At 27.2% G+C, this 18,144-nt stretch overlaps 1 protein-coding gene across 2 annotated transcripts in view; it reads right to left on the bottom strand.

Annotated features, from left to right (window-relative positions):
• Positions 1-17,562, bottom strand: part of LOC129962007 (iroquois-class homeodomain protein irx-3-like) — a 199,841-nt gene extending 182,279 nt beyond the window's left edge. The window contains exon 1 of one of the 2 annotated variants that reach the window (XM_056075671.1): positions 17,509-17,562. In XM_056075671.1, the coding sequence (XP_055931646.1) occupies positions 17,509-17,532 (24 nt within the window). In that variant the 5' untranslated portion in view covers positions 17,533-17,562. Of the gene's footprint in view, positions 1-1,644; positions 1,661-17,508 lie in introns of those variants that run through there. The other variant, XM_056075672.1, reaches the window with a different exon arrangement.
• Positions 17,563-18,144: the final 582 nt, after the last annotated feature.

Below are 18,144 nucleotides of genomic sequence, written 5' to 3'. Positions count from 1 at the left end.
TAAAAAATTTATGGCGTTTGTTTTTTACAAATTATGTTTAAACGTAAACAGTAGTGAAAATTTAATGATATTCATTCATCAAACGTTATAACTTAAAATATAACTAGATATATAAATCATAGCATAGATGTTTTAACACAAGTTTTTTTTTCTTATTAAACTGAAAGTTTTTTTATCAATAAACAGTAATCTTCTGAATTAATAAATCAGAAACATTTTTGTAAGTATATACAAAACCTCATTACTAAATGATTCTAGTTACTATACTTCCAATTTTTATCATCATATTTCGAATCACTAAGAAAATTTTCAACTGAAAAGATCGATTGAAGTTCAAACATTTTTTTTTGATAATTAAAATTCAGAATTTAGATGAGAGAACTGACCGTGAAGTACAGAGACTCAAAGAACAAAGAACAAATTGGTGCAAGGATTCTATTATCTATCTATCTAATTATGTACACATATTTTATCGTTATATATTTATCTATATATATATCTATATAATATCTAAATATCTATATATCATTATTTATCAAAGATTCTACATTAACAGTTAAAATTTTGTCAAAATTTAATGTTAAAAATACTTATTCTTAATAAATCAAATGCTTCAAAATCTCTTCAGATGAATTGAAATAATAAGGTCGTCTGAAAAATTTCTGTATTTTATCCATAAATTCTTTAGAAATATAGAACTTTTATAATTCACAATCGCAAAGCTTAAAAATCAATTATTCAATAAAATGCAGATAAAAAGTTATAGAAAAACTCAGTGCTTTTTTCGTGATATATATGTGTATTAAAATGGAACCAAGGAGTGGTATTCTAGAATTTAGTTTTCACAGCACATACTTCTTTCAAATTCATGAAGAGAATAATTCAGATAACCGATAAAATCAGTTGCATTTAAAAACAATTCAATAAAATTCATCAAAATAAATTAATATTAACATGTATTATTAAACGCTTATTTTATCTTACTTCATTAATTACGGCAAACTTTTTGACACATGGTGTCCTTGATGTCATGAAAAACTTGTTATATGAAGAGAAGAACAAGAAATTATTTTGATCGCAAATCCTTCAAAGTGATAAAATATATTTCAAGAAAAATCATCTTCTCGAATCTTCTCAATTTATGTAAATATTTACGATATAGAAAATTAATAACGATAGTTAATAAGGTTTAAAAACAAAAAAAGTTGTTACATCCTTGCTGTCATGACAAGTTTGTAATGTAAAAAAATGAGGACAAGAAAATTTTTTTACCCACAAATTCTTTGTTTATCAGATCAATAAAATTAATAAAAGGCCATATATTTTCTTGAATTTAATTAATATTGTATGAGTTTAATGTTAAAATGAATAAAAAACAAAATATTAGTTAAATGTTAAAATGAAAAAAAGTAATAATAATTATTTTTTACACGTACCATGGTAATATTAGATTGATAAATTTGTCTTACAAAATAAGAACTAGATCCTTCATTTTTTTTGGTCACAAATCATTCAGTGAGGTAAAATTAATGAAAAATACGTAAATAAGAAAGTAAGTAAGTCAAATAAGTAAGAAAAATCAGTTTTCTTTCAAGAAAGAAGTCAGATTTCAATAAAGAAACTGGTGTAAGGAAATGCACTTACCTAATCCTTCCTATACAGAGCATCTTAAGATAGAGACCGGCTGTTTCTCCTTTAATCTTGAACAATGTGAAAAGAATGTGCACTTCTGTTTTAAGAAAACCTTTCCAGGTTTTCGTTTATAAATAGAAAGTGACAAACATATTCGTCAACTCTTCAAGTCAAGAATCTGAATGAGATTCATTAGGTAACCATTTGATTGTCTTCACGTCACCAAGTGGAAATGAATGTTTTTTAAAAGCTGCGTTTTAAATTACGGGAACCTCATTGAAAGCTCAATTAAAATAAATTCGTTGGGATGGAAAGTAGTAAATAGATATGTAAACACTATAAAAAATTTATATAGTTATTTAGAATTTATCACTGTATAAAATAACAATTATTCCTTTAATATTTATTCAGAATATAATTTATAAAAGCTCTTAATATTTTCAATATATGCATTTTGCAATATAATTTAATTCAGCAATAAGATATTGATCGCTAATTCATCACCAAATTTTGAGCATGAAACCATATGAAAAAAGGGCTAAAAATACGAAAAAACTTTATCCCCCCAAATATGTGTTAAAATGAAATTAGTGGAAACAGCTATTTGCAAATGTGAAATCGATTTCTCATAAATAAAATAAAACTATAAACACCATAATACAAAATAAATAAATAAAAGCAAGTATAAAAATAAAATTCAATAAAAAATTAGTATTATAATTTAAGTGAAATGCAATAAAAGCCTTTAGTACAACAATTACAATAAAAACGTTAACATTACAATAAAAAGAATAGAACACAATAGGAATTCAATAAAAGCACTACAATACAATTATATTTAGTGTTGCAATAAATTGACACTAATAGCATTAATTCTACAATATAAATACAATAAATGTATTAGTATTTTTTTATAATAATGCAATAAAAATATGAAACAATACTAATACAATAAAAGTATTAGTATTGTTGTAAAATTGAAACAAAATTGCTACTGATATAATGTAATTATTATACAAGCATTCGTATTACAACAGAAGTGATATTACTATGATACAAACAAAAGTAATAGCTTTACAACATAAATACAATAAATGCAGAAGCAATTCAACTTACAGTAATCCTTTACTTGGCTTTTATCACAATAATCTCTGGCTTTAAATGTCTTTCGTAGATTTCTAGTTCAAAGAATAATTAGAAATTCTGGTATTTAAGTTTACGAATAGCTATACCAAAAATTAAAATTTGAAAGCAAATTTGTAAATTTTTTAAGATTATATTTATATTTTTTATTTTCAGATTAATTATTTTCTTTCCTGGACTTGAATTTTTACTTATGCAAAAAAAATCAAATGCTTCAGATTAGAGTCATCACACGGAAACAATTGCTGTAAAATTGATATTCTTTAGTAAGTCAACCATCTAACTCTCCGACCCGCCAGAAGGCACACGGATTTAAACCATAAAACTGAATGACCGGACCGCCGCAACAGCAACATTGGCGGGAACTGTGGTTGAGTCCGAAGGGCCGTTATCGGCCACGCTACAACCCTCCCCGAAGGAAGTACGTCCCGTCATCGATGGGAGGAGCCAGATCCCCCACCTATTAGTGTACCCTCCAGGGTGGCAAGATCCAACCACCATGCCGGAAGCATCTCATCCTCATTTCGAGGTGCCCCCCCTGGGGGGATATTCTTTAGTAAAGATGCTTTTCAGAGTTATATTTTTTTCTATTTCTAAGATAATTAGAGCTCAAAATGGAAAGAGCTAGACAATTAAATTTGGCATGCAAATTAAAAATCAATACTGTAAATTTGTGTTAAATTGTGGACAATATCTGTTTATGGGTGGCTTGATTGTTCACCTATAAGTATTTTAATTCAATAACTCAAATACCCTAGGAATTAGATGGATAAAAATTGGTATATATTTATCACCGCTAGTGTTGATCAACATCAAATTTTTAGTGAAATTCATCCAAACAGATTAATAGATTGTCCACTGATCGACTTTTTCAAAGGAAATGGATAAGGAGTCCAATAAATTAAATTATGTGGTCTTCAAATGAAAATGTTGCTCTAAAATTTTGGATTCAATCAGTCAAAGGGATGATATTCAAAATTCATATTCGATTCTCTTCAAATATATGAAGAGGATAAATACAAAGCACATCATATTTTGTATATATATGCAAAAGTTAAAAGATGACTTTACTTTTTTGTCTTTAAATAATTTAAATTTATAAACACTGCTGACCAATATTTTATTTGTTAATTCATATAAAAAAATGTCAATTATCAATACATTTATATAAAAAAAATTGCAAAAACCAGGTCAATCAGTTTTCTGGCCCCAACCAGAAGTCTGATTTCGTCTACTTTCCAATTTTCAAAGTCCAATTTCTATTTTATATAAAAAATTCATGATTACTAGATTTTTCATTAATAGTCACCAATTCGTCATCACACTGAATTTTCGAAATTCTATTTCACAGTATATTTTCAATGGGATAATATATAGATAGTATCTTCCAACCGCAATTAATGCACTTTTGTCATCTTTTTTTTTTTTTTTTTTTTTTTTTTTTTCCTTTTAAAGCTTATAAGTCCTAGGAACATTGTCATGGTCACCTACCTTCCACCCTCTTCATTTTCAAAAGAGATCGCAAAATAATATTTTGATAGTTCTCACTTCAGGTTGGTTTCGCCACTTTGTAATGCTTAACTATTAGAATGCTCTATATTTATTGGATACGTATATTTTTTTCAGTTGATAAGATGCAGTTCATCAAAGTTGATTGAGGTAGTTAAATTATTGCTATTAATTTGATAATAATTAATGAATATTAATATTATAATAACATCCACCCGCCCTAGATTCAAAATGAAATTTAGTTTTGATCATTTTATTTTAACGTTGAGAATATTTCATTAATTTTTATTTGCGAATTCTAGCTTATTATAGAAAAAACAATTATAAAAATAGATTTACGAAAGCACCTTTTTTTCTCCTGAGTGAATTTAGTTTAATTATTAATATTATCTTCTCGTTTCCAAATAATAGTAGGACTGTTTTGGGATGGATATCGTAATTTTGACTCAGGTCAGATGACAAGCAAGGTACCTGGGCTGGTGCCTCTACTCCAACATGCTGGCTGCCTGGCCAAGGTTGCTTTAAGGTGCAAGAGACTGATATATACGACATATCCTCAGTGGAATCGGGTTTCGGATGATGAAACCTCCTGCCTCGAAACCGGTATCTTATTGAAACCGAGGATTTCATCTATTCTATACTTATAATAAAGCTCAATGTGTTTGTGTGTGCTGGCGCTCTACAGGCCAAGCCGTTCGACCTACAGCTACCAAATTTAGCACGTGCATACCTTGAAAGCCGGGAATGTGCACCTCTTAGCAAATTTTTTAAATTTTTAATTAGAATTTTAATTAATTAAAAATTAAGCGAAATTTCGGAGGTTTTCCGCTATAACTTCCGAACATACTGCAGTACAAAATTGATTTTTCATCAATTTAAAGCTCAAAAAATTATCTTTTTAATGACATCAATATTTTTACCTATAAATTAAATTCCGATTTTTAACGAATTTTTAAAAGAAATATTTTAATTATATTTTTCAACAATATATTTCAGATAAAATAAAAATAATATTTAATCTGCACAAGCATGTCAATGGGCAAAAAATTAGTTTTTATCAACGTGTTGCCATCCCACTAACGGAAGTTCAAATTAAAAAATAATTCAACTATTAGTGCAAATTAAATATATAAAAGTGTAATTTTCAGCACGTGTCTGTATGAGGAGAAAAAAATTTGAAATATGATATTTTCTAAAAAGTAAAAGAAGGAAAAGTTTTTTATGGTCTTTTACAATATCCATATTATTAATACAATAAAATAGTTTAATTTAAGGCAAACATGATTTAATAAATATAGGATAATCACTCTAATCAGCATCCATCAACTAATATAGGGCATACATATGCTAACAAAATGGTCTAAATAAGCTAAATAATTATATTTTATGTAAGTTCAGTGAATAAATGTTCCGATGAATTACGAATTTTAAATTTTTACATAGGTCTTCTGCCCTTTGAATCATATTTAACAAAATATTCTTGAGACATCAATATTTTAAATAAAAATTGTTGAACTCCAATCAAATAAATCATTCACTAAAACTAAATAATTTGCGAAATTTTAATATCACTGTTCGGTAAAAACTGGCTTCATTGATTGTCTCAAAGTAGATACACCAAACTTCTGCCAGAGTTTCTCGACAGTGATTGGCCAATAATTATGAAAATGTTGTTTGTTCAAAAATTGATATATAAAAAAATTTCATAAATCGGTCAAATTTGATCGCAGAAGGCAGAAACATTTATTTATTTATTTAAAAATTGAAATGTCAAGAATATTTCGCAGAATAGGATTCCTTAGGGCAAAAGGACTGTGTAAAATTTAAGCTTCATAATTTTTTCATAACTACATTTATTGACTGAAATAAAATAAAATATTTTTATTTACATCATTTAAATATTTTGAGAGTAAAACTAAAAACTGAATTTTATGATGAATCTGAGAACTTTTTGTTGAAGAATTCCTTAAGGTATTATATAAACTACGAAAATGATTCTGCAGTGCACATGCAACTTCAATGCTGAACGACTCTGCTTTCAATTTTCAAATTAAAGAAAAAGATAAAGGTTTCAGTAAAAGAATGTTTTTATATTAACTGTATTTTAATATTTCCACTCTAATTTAAAGTTGAAATTTTGATGGAACACTGAAAATTAAAGAGAACGAGAAGTAGTACAATGAACACAACTGTTTAAGGCCTACATAATAGTTGGACTGAATTAGATAACTATTAAAATTTGAAGCTTAAATATATTTTGCAGAAAAAGCTATTAAGAGACCAAATTACATAAAATATTTAGCTATCATTAATATAGAAAGGCGGCTAGTTCAAAATAAAATCGCAAATAAACCTTCTGGAGGCATATTCTACGATTGGGCTAAACAGAATTATCCATTTTATTAAAACGTTTCTGAAATACTGATTCTGAAGTAATAAAATAAATGCCTTGATAATATAAAATATTATTTCTTAATTATACAATAAATTATATATTTTTTCAATTATAAAATACATGCTTTGAATAAACATTTTTTAATTGCAAACTAGATAACTCTCTATAGAAAAATTGAAAGCAACAGTTTCAATTGTACTTGTACTTAAATCTTTTGTATGTTCTTCAACTTTTTTTTTTAAGTTGGCCTCTACAATTTCTTATATATATAAAGCACAAAATACTGAAAAATATATTGTTCACGAAATTGTTGGACATTCAAAATATTGAACGTCATGGAATTATTGTACATTATCTTATGAGCTAATAGTACATTTAACATCTGAAATTCTAACACAATCCAATTTCTATTTAATAGAAGAAAAAAAAATATGAGTAAAAGAAGGATATAAGATCTAGAATAGAAGGAATATACAAGATCTAGAAGGAATAAACTTTCTTTACCAAAACAGTTCCGTGAAACTACGGCTCTAATTAAATTTTATTCAATAAAAACTATCATCAGATGTTATATAAGCGAATTTTGAAATCATTGAATCAATGTGATTTTTCTGAACTCTTCTTTGAGAAATAAATAATGTGTAAACAAATTTAATCTTCAGTAAATGCTATCATAATAAAGATTAAAGGAAAATCTTCAAACGCTATGTAAATTAACAATCTATAAAGGAGGAAATCCGTTTTTTTTTTTTTTTTTTTTTAACGTAAAGAATCACACGAAAAATTGCGTAGAAATAGAAGATAAAATTTAACAAAAGAAATTCGAGGATATTAAGGTCCGACAAGAATTTCGAGTGAATGACGATGTTCGATAAGGTGGTTTATTTCATCCCACGCTTTTCCTTTGTCACCTTGGAAATTATCTCTTTGCACGAAATTCGAACATTTTTAGTTTCCGATAACTGATAAACAATTTTTTTTTAAAAAAAAAAGAAAGATTTCTATTTAAACTAAGCATTCTTTACTACGTTTCTTGATCATAAAAATTACGTAAGGTGAGTTTTATTCTTTTAAAGGTGATATTTGAATTTTTTTCCCCCTTCAAATTATACAGGATGTTTAAAAAGTCTGAAGCAATTTTATCGCAATCAAATGAAGATAGGAGAATGTGTTTTGGACAGGAAAGTTTGAAATGAACCTGAATTTTTAAATACCAAATTGGAATTTAAACTCTGTATTTTCATATAATTTTTATCGTACAAACGTAGATATTAAATGTCACAGCTTGAATGTGCAGTTTGGAAGACATTTAATGGAACTTGCAATTATGCCTTCGGTTATGTACCTATTTCCCACCGTCTTCTAGGGGGAAATCTGAGCAAAAAAGAATAGCTAATGAGCTGTCTGCCACCTCTATGTTCCGGTATTTTTCCACTAAAGACTTGTCCAAGACGTCGGACTTGTAAATCAGCCTTTTTTGATTGCATATTTCATAGTTTAAATCATGAATGATTCTGCAGTATTTGGGAAGATGCATAACGCTGAGGAATGAGTGGTGTTGTGGTGGATAAGATGATGGATAAGGTGAAAACACTTTAAAAACAAAGCAAAGACTTTTATTTCATGTCGACATGAGGAAATGGGTACTGAAAGTTATTGCTAATAATGGCTTTTATATATGCACAGATACATATTACAGTTACAGCTAATATATGGGTATAAAAGAGTTAGATGGAATGTTGGTGGATAATCACCAAGATTCGAATCCGAGGTTTGAATCCGTAGATTCGTACAGTGTAATGGATTTCAATATTTCGATATATCGTCTTTCATTCTGAAAGTCACCTCTCAATTGCTCACAGCATTAAGCAGTATTTCTGTTTCCCATTTCTATCCTACCGTTAGAAAGACAGCTAAATGCAACGAAAGATGCGATCACTCGTTTGACAATTTATTTCCAAATTAGAAGATGGCGCACTGAAAAATTACAAGATGCCACTTTGATCGAAGTCTAATTTTTTATAATACACTGCTCGGACAATTGCAGAATCATCTAGTGATTTAAGTTTTAAATTATTCTCCTCGAAAATTCTAATTCTTTAATAAGAAAATTCGAGTTCTATTCATATCTTTTTGATCGTTTTCGAATTATTGATCTCTATATTTTCTCTCAATTTTTTTTAATCACTTCACATATAAATACGTAACATATGTGTGAAAAATGAGCTGCGAGCAGTTTCGTTTGTGGCAAATTTCAAAACAGTTTTCATTCAGATCTTTTATACATAAGTGGGTAGTCGACTGACGAACATATTCAGTCCAAATTTGGCAAAACTTTATTTTTATTATTTGTGAACCAATTATAAATATAAAATAAATATTTTTATTTCTTATTAATCCCATTTCAATAAAAAAAATCATAATCTCTGACTATATTTATTTATATGGAATAATGAATAATTTAACTACAAGATTCTGATGAATTTCTATGTATTAAATTTCCTTTACTTCGAAAAATCAGAAATTTAGAATTATGTCAGTCCATCCGTCCGTGTGTTGGGGAAAAACGAAAATTGAGAAGCAGAAGAAGCCAAACTGATTTATTTGGCTGACTTATGATATCTTAAATAGATAATCAATTTCATAATACTCATTTATAATCATAATACAGTCATATACGCATTTTTACTCAAAATATATCCATATATTCATTTATACTCGTAATATACTAATATACTCATTTATACTCATATACTCAAAATATATTCATATATTCATTTATACTCGTAATATACTAATATACTCATTTATACTCATATACTCATTTTTACTCAAAATATATTCATATATTCATTTATACTCGTAATATACTAATATACTCATTTATACTCATATACTCATTTATACTCATATACTCATTTATACTCATATGCTCATTTATATTCATAATATACTCATATACTCATTTATACTCATATGCTCATTTATATTCATAATATACTCATATACTCATTTATACTCATATGCTCATTTATATTCATAATATATTCATATACTCATTTATACTCATATGCTCATTTATATTCATAATATACTCATATACTCATATGCTCATTTATATTCATAATATACTCATATACTCATATGCTCATTTATATTCATAATATACTCATATACTCATTTATACTCATATGCTCATTTATATTCATAATATATTCATATACTCATTTATACTCAAAATATACTAAATACTCATTTCTACTCATATTATACTCATTTATGCTCATTATGCTTAATTTTTATCAAATTTTAAAACATATTCGCCAAAGAATTCATTATTTCTCCACCAGATAATTTATCTTCCATTTGTCAATCTGCATATTTGTAAACTAGATAACTAAAAACTTCAATGAGCTAAATGAATGAATTTTGCCATTTGCTCTTTGCATGAAAACTGTAAATAGGTCTAAAATGTTAGGTTGATCTAAACGGCCAAAGCAGAGAGATCCAAAATGCAAAGTCGCTTTTTGATTATCTATTGTTTTGCTTGGAAAATGACCCTTATTTAGGGGACGTTGTTTGTCCACATCATCTGTTATCCAAATGTATTTTGTCTTTCACTGCATTGCAACTTCAATTTTTTTTATCCTCTCTTAAACTGAGCACATAAAAAACAGTTTTTTAAAAATAATTATCAGCAGTGGAGAGAAATGCCATCAATATATATTTGATGAAACAATTTAAGCAGTTTAAAATTCATTCAACAATGCAATTTTTTGCTGACAATTATGAAAAAAAAAAAAATTAAAACTATCAAAATTTAAGAATACGAATTACATGAAAGTTGAAGTGGTATCATTTTTAAATTTTGAAATAACATATAATATAATATTTTCGAAAGTTACCGTAGAAAAACGTTTAATTTTTAATTGTATAAAATTATAATTATTTGTTTTTTAATCTCCCTCGGGTGTGCACTTTAACCCTCCAAAATATAACCTTGAAATATTTTCAAATTTAGTTACTCAAGATCAGATGGTTATGCCATTATCCTTTATTATAAAAAAGAAATAAAGATGTATACAAAAAAATTCAAGGAGAAATAGACCTCTTCCTTACAATTTTACTAAAAAATTCGAAAATAAAATAAAAATTTTACTTCAAGAAGCTTTCTTATCTACTTTCTGATAAACGTGCTTTTTATTATTAAAAGCATGCCATGACGAACAATAGTTATGAAAGAACTTATTAGAGGACGATTTTTGGTTATCAATTACTAAGATGCGGTTAATACGCAAGAACCAAAAAACTGAATGTGCATTTTTGATGCAATTTTTTCCAACTTATTAAAATCAAAATTTAACACAATTCTACGATCGTGATAATAAAATCATATACCAATTTTATATATTTGATTCATTCTGTTTTTGAGCTATTGTGTTCACATGCTTATGAAAATGAAGACTGACAGACGGTCTACCTCTCGATAGATTTGGTTCAAATTTCTTATATATCAACAATTTAGATGTTAAATCAGCGTGTCAAATTATATCTATCTAGCTTCCTTTATTTTGTTAATTAATTCGGATAGTCAAACTTCCTCAGAATGGATTAACCTCAAAATTTAATAGAAATCTACACATTTGGTGTAAAGACTATATACCAAATTTAATTTGTTTAAGTTGTCATTTGCACAGATAGATAGACATAATTTCAAAAACTTGCTTTTTCTGATTCAGTGAAGTCTGGAGAGCAGAGATACGTTAAAATATCGAGTTCGAATTTTGTGATGTTTGCAAATTTTTTTCTTTGTACTTCTTAAACAAGAAAATTAAAAGATCAGTTTTTTTCCCAGCTAGTAACATTTTTTAGTAATATCCATTTTCTAATTTATTAAACACCCTAATATAATCATTAGTTTACTAATAAACAACTCCCAACTTCGTTTTAACATATCTTTGAGAGTTTTCATTATAAAATTCTGAAATTTTGTACATGACCTTATTAGAGGATGGGGCACATTTTACACACTGGGAATTTTTTTTTGTATGGGGTCCGTATAAAAATTTAAATTTTGTATCTTTTAAAGTTTAATCCCCTAAAACTTTTAATCGATTTCATTTTGCACCTTTTTTTACACAACTTTGTAATTTACAGTATATGTCTATGATCAATATTTAAGGAATAAAAGCCGCGGTCAAGGTTTTTCAGACATCCTGTATATGTGTATATGTACATAAATTATTTTTAAATGTATGGAACAGTTCATAAAATTTTTTGTACATTAATATAAAAGAATCAGCTCTCTTGAAAGACATAAAATAATTATTTTAATGCACATTTTAGCGCTGAATAACTAATAATTCAGAGCTATTTCTATTCAGTATCAGAATTGCTTGTTCTTATGTTCTCAAAACGGATATCAGAATTCATTCTGAAATATTTTTTTAAATAATTTTTTTGAGAATATATATATATATATATATATATATATATATATATATATATATATATATATATATATATATATATATATATATATATATATATATATATATATATATATATATATATATATATATATATATATATTTCTACTGAAATAGTGTCTTGTTAGTATCATCACAGAATAAAAAGCAAATGACTTGAAAAAAACATTTTTTTTTTCCTTCGAAACAATTAGATCAACAAATTAATTTCTTTACTCCAAATTTGTTTAAAAAAGAGAGAAAAGTTTATTTTAATTTATTTAAACATGAAAGTATGCACAAATGCTTTATATCTTTACTTCTTTTTTTTTTTTTTTTTTTTTTTTTTGTATTATCTCATATATTTTCCTCCTTGTTTTGGAATTTGAATTTATAAACTATGTTGTTTTTTTCCCCCAGATCTTTGGCACTTGATCAAAAATGGGCTTAGTAAAATATCTTTAAACGAAAATTTCAAATTTCTCTACAAAAAAAATTGATGAATTTTTCTTTCTGATTATAAAAAAAAAATATTAAATAATTTATAACATTTTACTTCAAACTTAGTTTAAAAAATTTAAATTCTTTACTTGCTTTCTAAAATTAAATTTCATCACTCCATATGCAACATTTATATGTTATTGCTTTAATCAGATAAAAAGTATGTCACGATATTAGCAAGAAAAAAAAAAAGGAGTAAAAAATCAGATGAATCAAAATTCATTATTAGACAGATGAAAAAGAAGATCTTTACCAACGTCTTTCTTATCGTAATTTTACAAAAAAATTTATAACAGAGAGAAGGTGAAATAATAGAATTGATCGCCATAAATTACTGTGTGATTGTCTGAAATCTTCTAAAAATTGCTCAATTAAATTTGCTGAAAATTTGTTCAAACAGAAGAATAAAAGCAGTCACGTAGCTGTCGGCAATGAAAGCTAAGTCAGCAGTTTATCAATAATATCATGTATTATAATTTTGACTTTTCATTTTATTTATTTGCGATTTTATAATTTGAATCAATTAATTTCGGGTTAAATAACATTAAAATAACTTAACTGATTGGATAACTTTGTAATGAAACACCATGTTAGTTATTGTTATCCTGTTACCCTTATTTTACTAGTTAAATGCATTTCATTGGATAGTGTATATATGCATGTAAATTAATGAAAAATTTTGGATGAATCTTTATTTACATGGATGAAAATTTCATTATTAGAAAGGGATTAATGTTTCTTTTCCCTTAAAGTTATACAACTAAAGAAAAAAAGAAAATACTTTTTGATAATATTCAATAAAAATGCATCTGCCAGATTCATAGCTTTTTAGAAAATTAAAGAAAAAAATATTCAGATCCCCCAGTCTGTGAACCAGAGAATTATATGAAAGTGGGAAGAATCAAACGCCAATTTATGACTATATTAGGAACCAAATTATACAAATGAAAAACATTTGCATCTCTGATACAAAAAAAAAAAAAAAAAGCATTTGCAGAAAAGATCAAAATATCCTTTTGAGATTATTTCAGGTACTATTAACCAATTCTAATATTGCATTATCTCAAAAAATAATTTATCGTGTATGTACAGGGAAGAATAGACGACTGTTAATTGAAAATGAAAGTACTAATTGAATTACTAACTAACTAATTGAAAATACTTAAGTCGCGGTTTGCAAATAAACCCTCAACAACAGAAAACTTCGACAAATTTTATATTCTAGTAGCATGTAATTATTCTTAACAAAAAAATTTCATCGTAATGATTTTCAATGATAATTTCAAATATTTTCAAAATTTTTACAGTTTTTTATAAATTATGCATCTTGTCTCTTTTGGTAAGAAAATATTTAAATATATAGCCCCAAAAAATGTTTTTTTTATCTATCTGTTCTCATCAAAAAACATCAAAACATTGCTTTAACTCTTCACCCTTAATGAGTTCCATTAATTTGAAATAAAATATATTCTACTGTTGAATAAGCAATTCACGGACACATATTTTCTTGGTTTAAATTTTTATTCACTATCATCACATAATAAATCGCATAAAGAATTCTTTTTTTCTAGTTGGCCAATCAAAATGCATTTGGTAAATATCGACGACGTCTTTACAATCTTCAGTCATCGTTACTAATTAAGCTTATCAGTCGAGTAAATGAACCAATCAAGTGAATAAGCTTACCGAGAAATGCTGCGATAGCGTTTCATCACTTGCAAGCGGCATTTTAGATGTCAGTGAAAGTCTTCCGAGTTTAGCCCTACTTCCAAGAACATTCATACACTCCGATAAAAATAAAAGCCAAACAAATGCCCAAATCTCTCAATTACTAACTTAATCACATTCTGAAGGGGTGGAGCTTCAGCAAGAAATCATCATTCCTCAACAAAATGAATCGAGCGATCCAGCATATATCAGTAAAACCGTGGACACCCTGATGACAGACAGAAGTATCTCCTGATAGATAATAACAGAAGCGGAGGCGGTTATCCAGCTAATATTTGTTGCGTTGCCCAAGTAACACTCTCTCCTATCAGGCTAATGGATGAAAGAGCGGGGCTGATAAACCGAGAGCTGCAGCAGTTGATGGTATGCGATGGGCTTTTATTTCTTCAGATCAACTGGTGTGATGGACGGCCTGGTGACGATGACGGCCTATGTGTAGGCTGCAAGATAACTGGCAGATAAAAAGGAGCAACTTGCACCCTCGCTTTCTAAATGTTCTATTTGGTTTAGCATAATGAATCGATCGATTGGTGCTAAGCACTGCAACACGTGCTGCGGTTGAACTTTGACCCCAGATAGCCAACCACCTGCTCGTTTTTTCGAGAGTCTTGAATGAATGTGCCATCGAAGAAGAAAGGGTTATCGTCTGTGCACTGAAAAGGCCAAATCGTTTAATAGTACAAGAGGCGTATCTGATTTAATTTGATCGAGCAATTTCTTTATTCTTTTTTTTTCTTTCTCCCTCTCTCTTTTTAACGCACATACATGATGAAAAGCAAATGAACAGTGTGAAAGAGATTGAAAAAAACTTGAATTCCTCGTACAAAGTCTTATCTGATAAGCGATTTTCAGCTTTCTAATAGTTGATAATCAATTTTCTGATACGGTTTTAACTGTCCGTTTGATATTGAAAAGGACAAAATATTTAATATTACAAAAAGTGCATCGTTAATTTAATTCGTTTTTTTTTTTTTTGTCCACATTCAAGTGACAGTGAATAAGTGAGAAAAATCAACAAATTTTGCTACAGTGGAAAAATATTTTTTTTTTATAAATTTATTATAAAATAAAATGATTAATTTATCTTTAAAAATTCTAGATAAGCAAATACTGCACAGTTCTTAAAGCAAAAACTGTGTATTTATCATAAAAGAAAATGTGATTCAATTTAGAATATCATCTCGATATTTCAAACAATTCTTTATATAAAAATTCCAAACCATTAAATAAAAACTGCGTCCTTTAATTATTGAGATAAATAAATACGAATTAAATACTTTCCACAATTGCTCAGGAATAATGTCACAAATAAGCTTTGTCTCTTTAAGAAAAGAAATGAGCTTATTAATTAAGATAATTTTAAATGTAAAAAAGAGCAGTTAAAATAATGCCTTATATTCAAAATTTAAAAAGTTCAGCTGCATACACTCGTAAATAAAAATGAAATTCCGAAATACTTTGAGCTCTGCGAAAGATAAAGGTTTCTTCTAATTCAATAAGTAATCAGTTTTTGAAAATTAAAAATACTATTTCTACTAATGACAAAGATTTTACTTTAAATTTTGTTATTCTTACTGAATAAGAATATTATAGATATTTGTATTCGAATTGCCAATCGTTAAATTCAATCAAATTTTGTCTCAACCTTTAAAAATCAACAATAACTTAAAAGAAGGAATAAGTTTTCAGTAACTTATAAAACTTATAGAGGTTCTTTTTTTGTGTGTGTCGTTAAGCCAGAAGATTAGAAAAATTGTTTAATCTGACAGATATTCTCATTTAAATTAAGAATACAGTTTCAGTAAATAAGACAATTTTTGTTTAGTATACTTTTTATTTTAAGGAACATTTTTATTATTTTAATATATTTTATTTGCACATTTTATCTACATAAAAAAATGTGCGCTTAGAAAATGGCGTTAGAATGCGTCAGTTGCTCATATTAAATATATTCATATTTTATGACATACAACATTTGCACCTCGTAGCTGATGTAATAAAAAAAATTGTAGATTTTATATAATGTAACCTTTTACCACGTTATTAGTACTTGAAATTTTGCTCGCAAATACACAAAAGATATTATTAAAATGCACCTAGCCATTAATTAAATAATTCATCTTTTATAATAATTCATTTTTTGTTATAATTCATTTTTTATAATAAAAGAAATTTTTATTACTAAAGACGATAAAAAAAAGAGAAAAAAATCTTTGTTTTTATTAATAATTTTTAAAGTCAAGTTTTTCTCTCTTTGAACACAGACAGGAAAGCTTAAATTTTGATGTTGGTAATTTTAACCAAAAAAAAGAAAAAAAAAATGTAAGAATAATAAAAAGAAGAATTGAGCTATTGAATATTAGTTCTTGCATGTAATCTTACAGTTATATGATTCATTCAAAATTTCATTGGAAATTTTCTATCTTTGACATCCTGAAACAAATATCGAGTAAAATATAAACTTAGATCACTTTACATAGTCTAAATCAGTGAATCAAATAATGTGCAACATGGAAGGATAGAAATACAATTTTAAATATTAAATAAAATGATATTTTCAAGCAATCAAGTTGAACTGAAACTTTAAATTTATGAAATCAATTAAACTTAAAAAATTAATATTTGTATTTTTGCAATGAAATTCAAATATCTGTTTGAAAAAATTCGAAAATAATTCAAAGCAATAATGTTAGTCTTAAAAAAAAAATATTTAAAGATATCTTAGATTTTAAAATGAAAGCATTTATTCGAATCAGAGGCTTATTTTTTAAAATAAATTTTTAATCAGAATATTTACTAAGACCTACATTCAAATGATGATTTGAGCAATACTGTAATATATCTTACTCATATGTCTGCCTCAACATGTTTGCAATAAACACGTCCGTGTTACTAATTCATATAACAATTTAATGAGCAGGGCCTGATATGATTTAAAGCTTATATTTCAGATAAAAAAAAATCTGCCTGCTCATCTTTCAGAATGAACACACGAATGAAACTCATCCTATCTTACAGGATGGGGTTGAAGAAAAAAAGAACGAAGCAACACAAGTTTAATAGACAGTATAGTGTCATACAGAGAGTGGAAGAAAGAAAAAAAAAAAAAAAAAAGGGTCTGACATGTATTACCTTCTTGTCCAACGGCAGCACCATGTTGCAGATAAACGGCTCGAATTCATCGAGTTAATCATCTCTGGCTGAAGGAAGTGCGGGTTCTTCTCACGCGTATCGCTCCACATAAAAGTTGGTCTTGTCCAAAAAGTGAACTCGTTAGCTCGTCAGACGAAAGGCCGGCGTCTATCCCGCATGTCCGACGCAAGATGGTTTGGAAGACACCCGAATTAGAAAGTTTTTCTAGAAGTTCAAGAACAGTTCGTACAAAATTTCTTAAATAATGAATTTGGAGGCAGGAATGTTGTGAAGTAATTGTTCTCAGCAGAATTTGTTGGTATAAGAAATAAAAAACAACCAAGGAAATCAGATGGTTAAAATATCCCCATACATATAAGTATAGAAAAAAATAGTATTCTTAAAAACAACGCCTTATTTTTAAGAATTTCAAGATCTGGAGTGAGGTAAAAAAGGTGAAAAAATGAACAAAATAGTTTTAAAATTGTAATATGTTAATTACAGTCGTGATGAATATTAATTAATAATTATGACTGATATTGAAGTGCAAAGAATATAAATAATCGTCATAAACACATAAATGTCAGTTTAATTATTAAAAATAAGCTGAGATTGAAAGATAAAAAATGAGTAATG

This window comes from Argiope bruennichi, chromosome 2, assembly GCF_947563725.1.
Source record: "Argiope bruennichi chromosome 2, qqArgBrue1.1, whole genome shotgun sequence".
Taxonomy (NCBI): domain Eukaryota; kingdom Metazoa; phylum Arthropoda; class Arachnida; order Araneae; family Araneidae; genus Argiope; species Argiope bruennichi.
The sequence above is the reverse complement of the archived record's forward strand: the minus strand, read 5'-3'. Positions and strand labels throughout refer to the sequence as shown.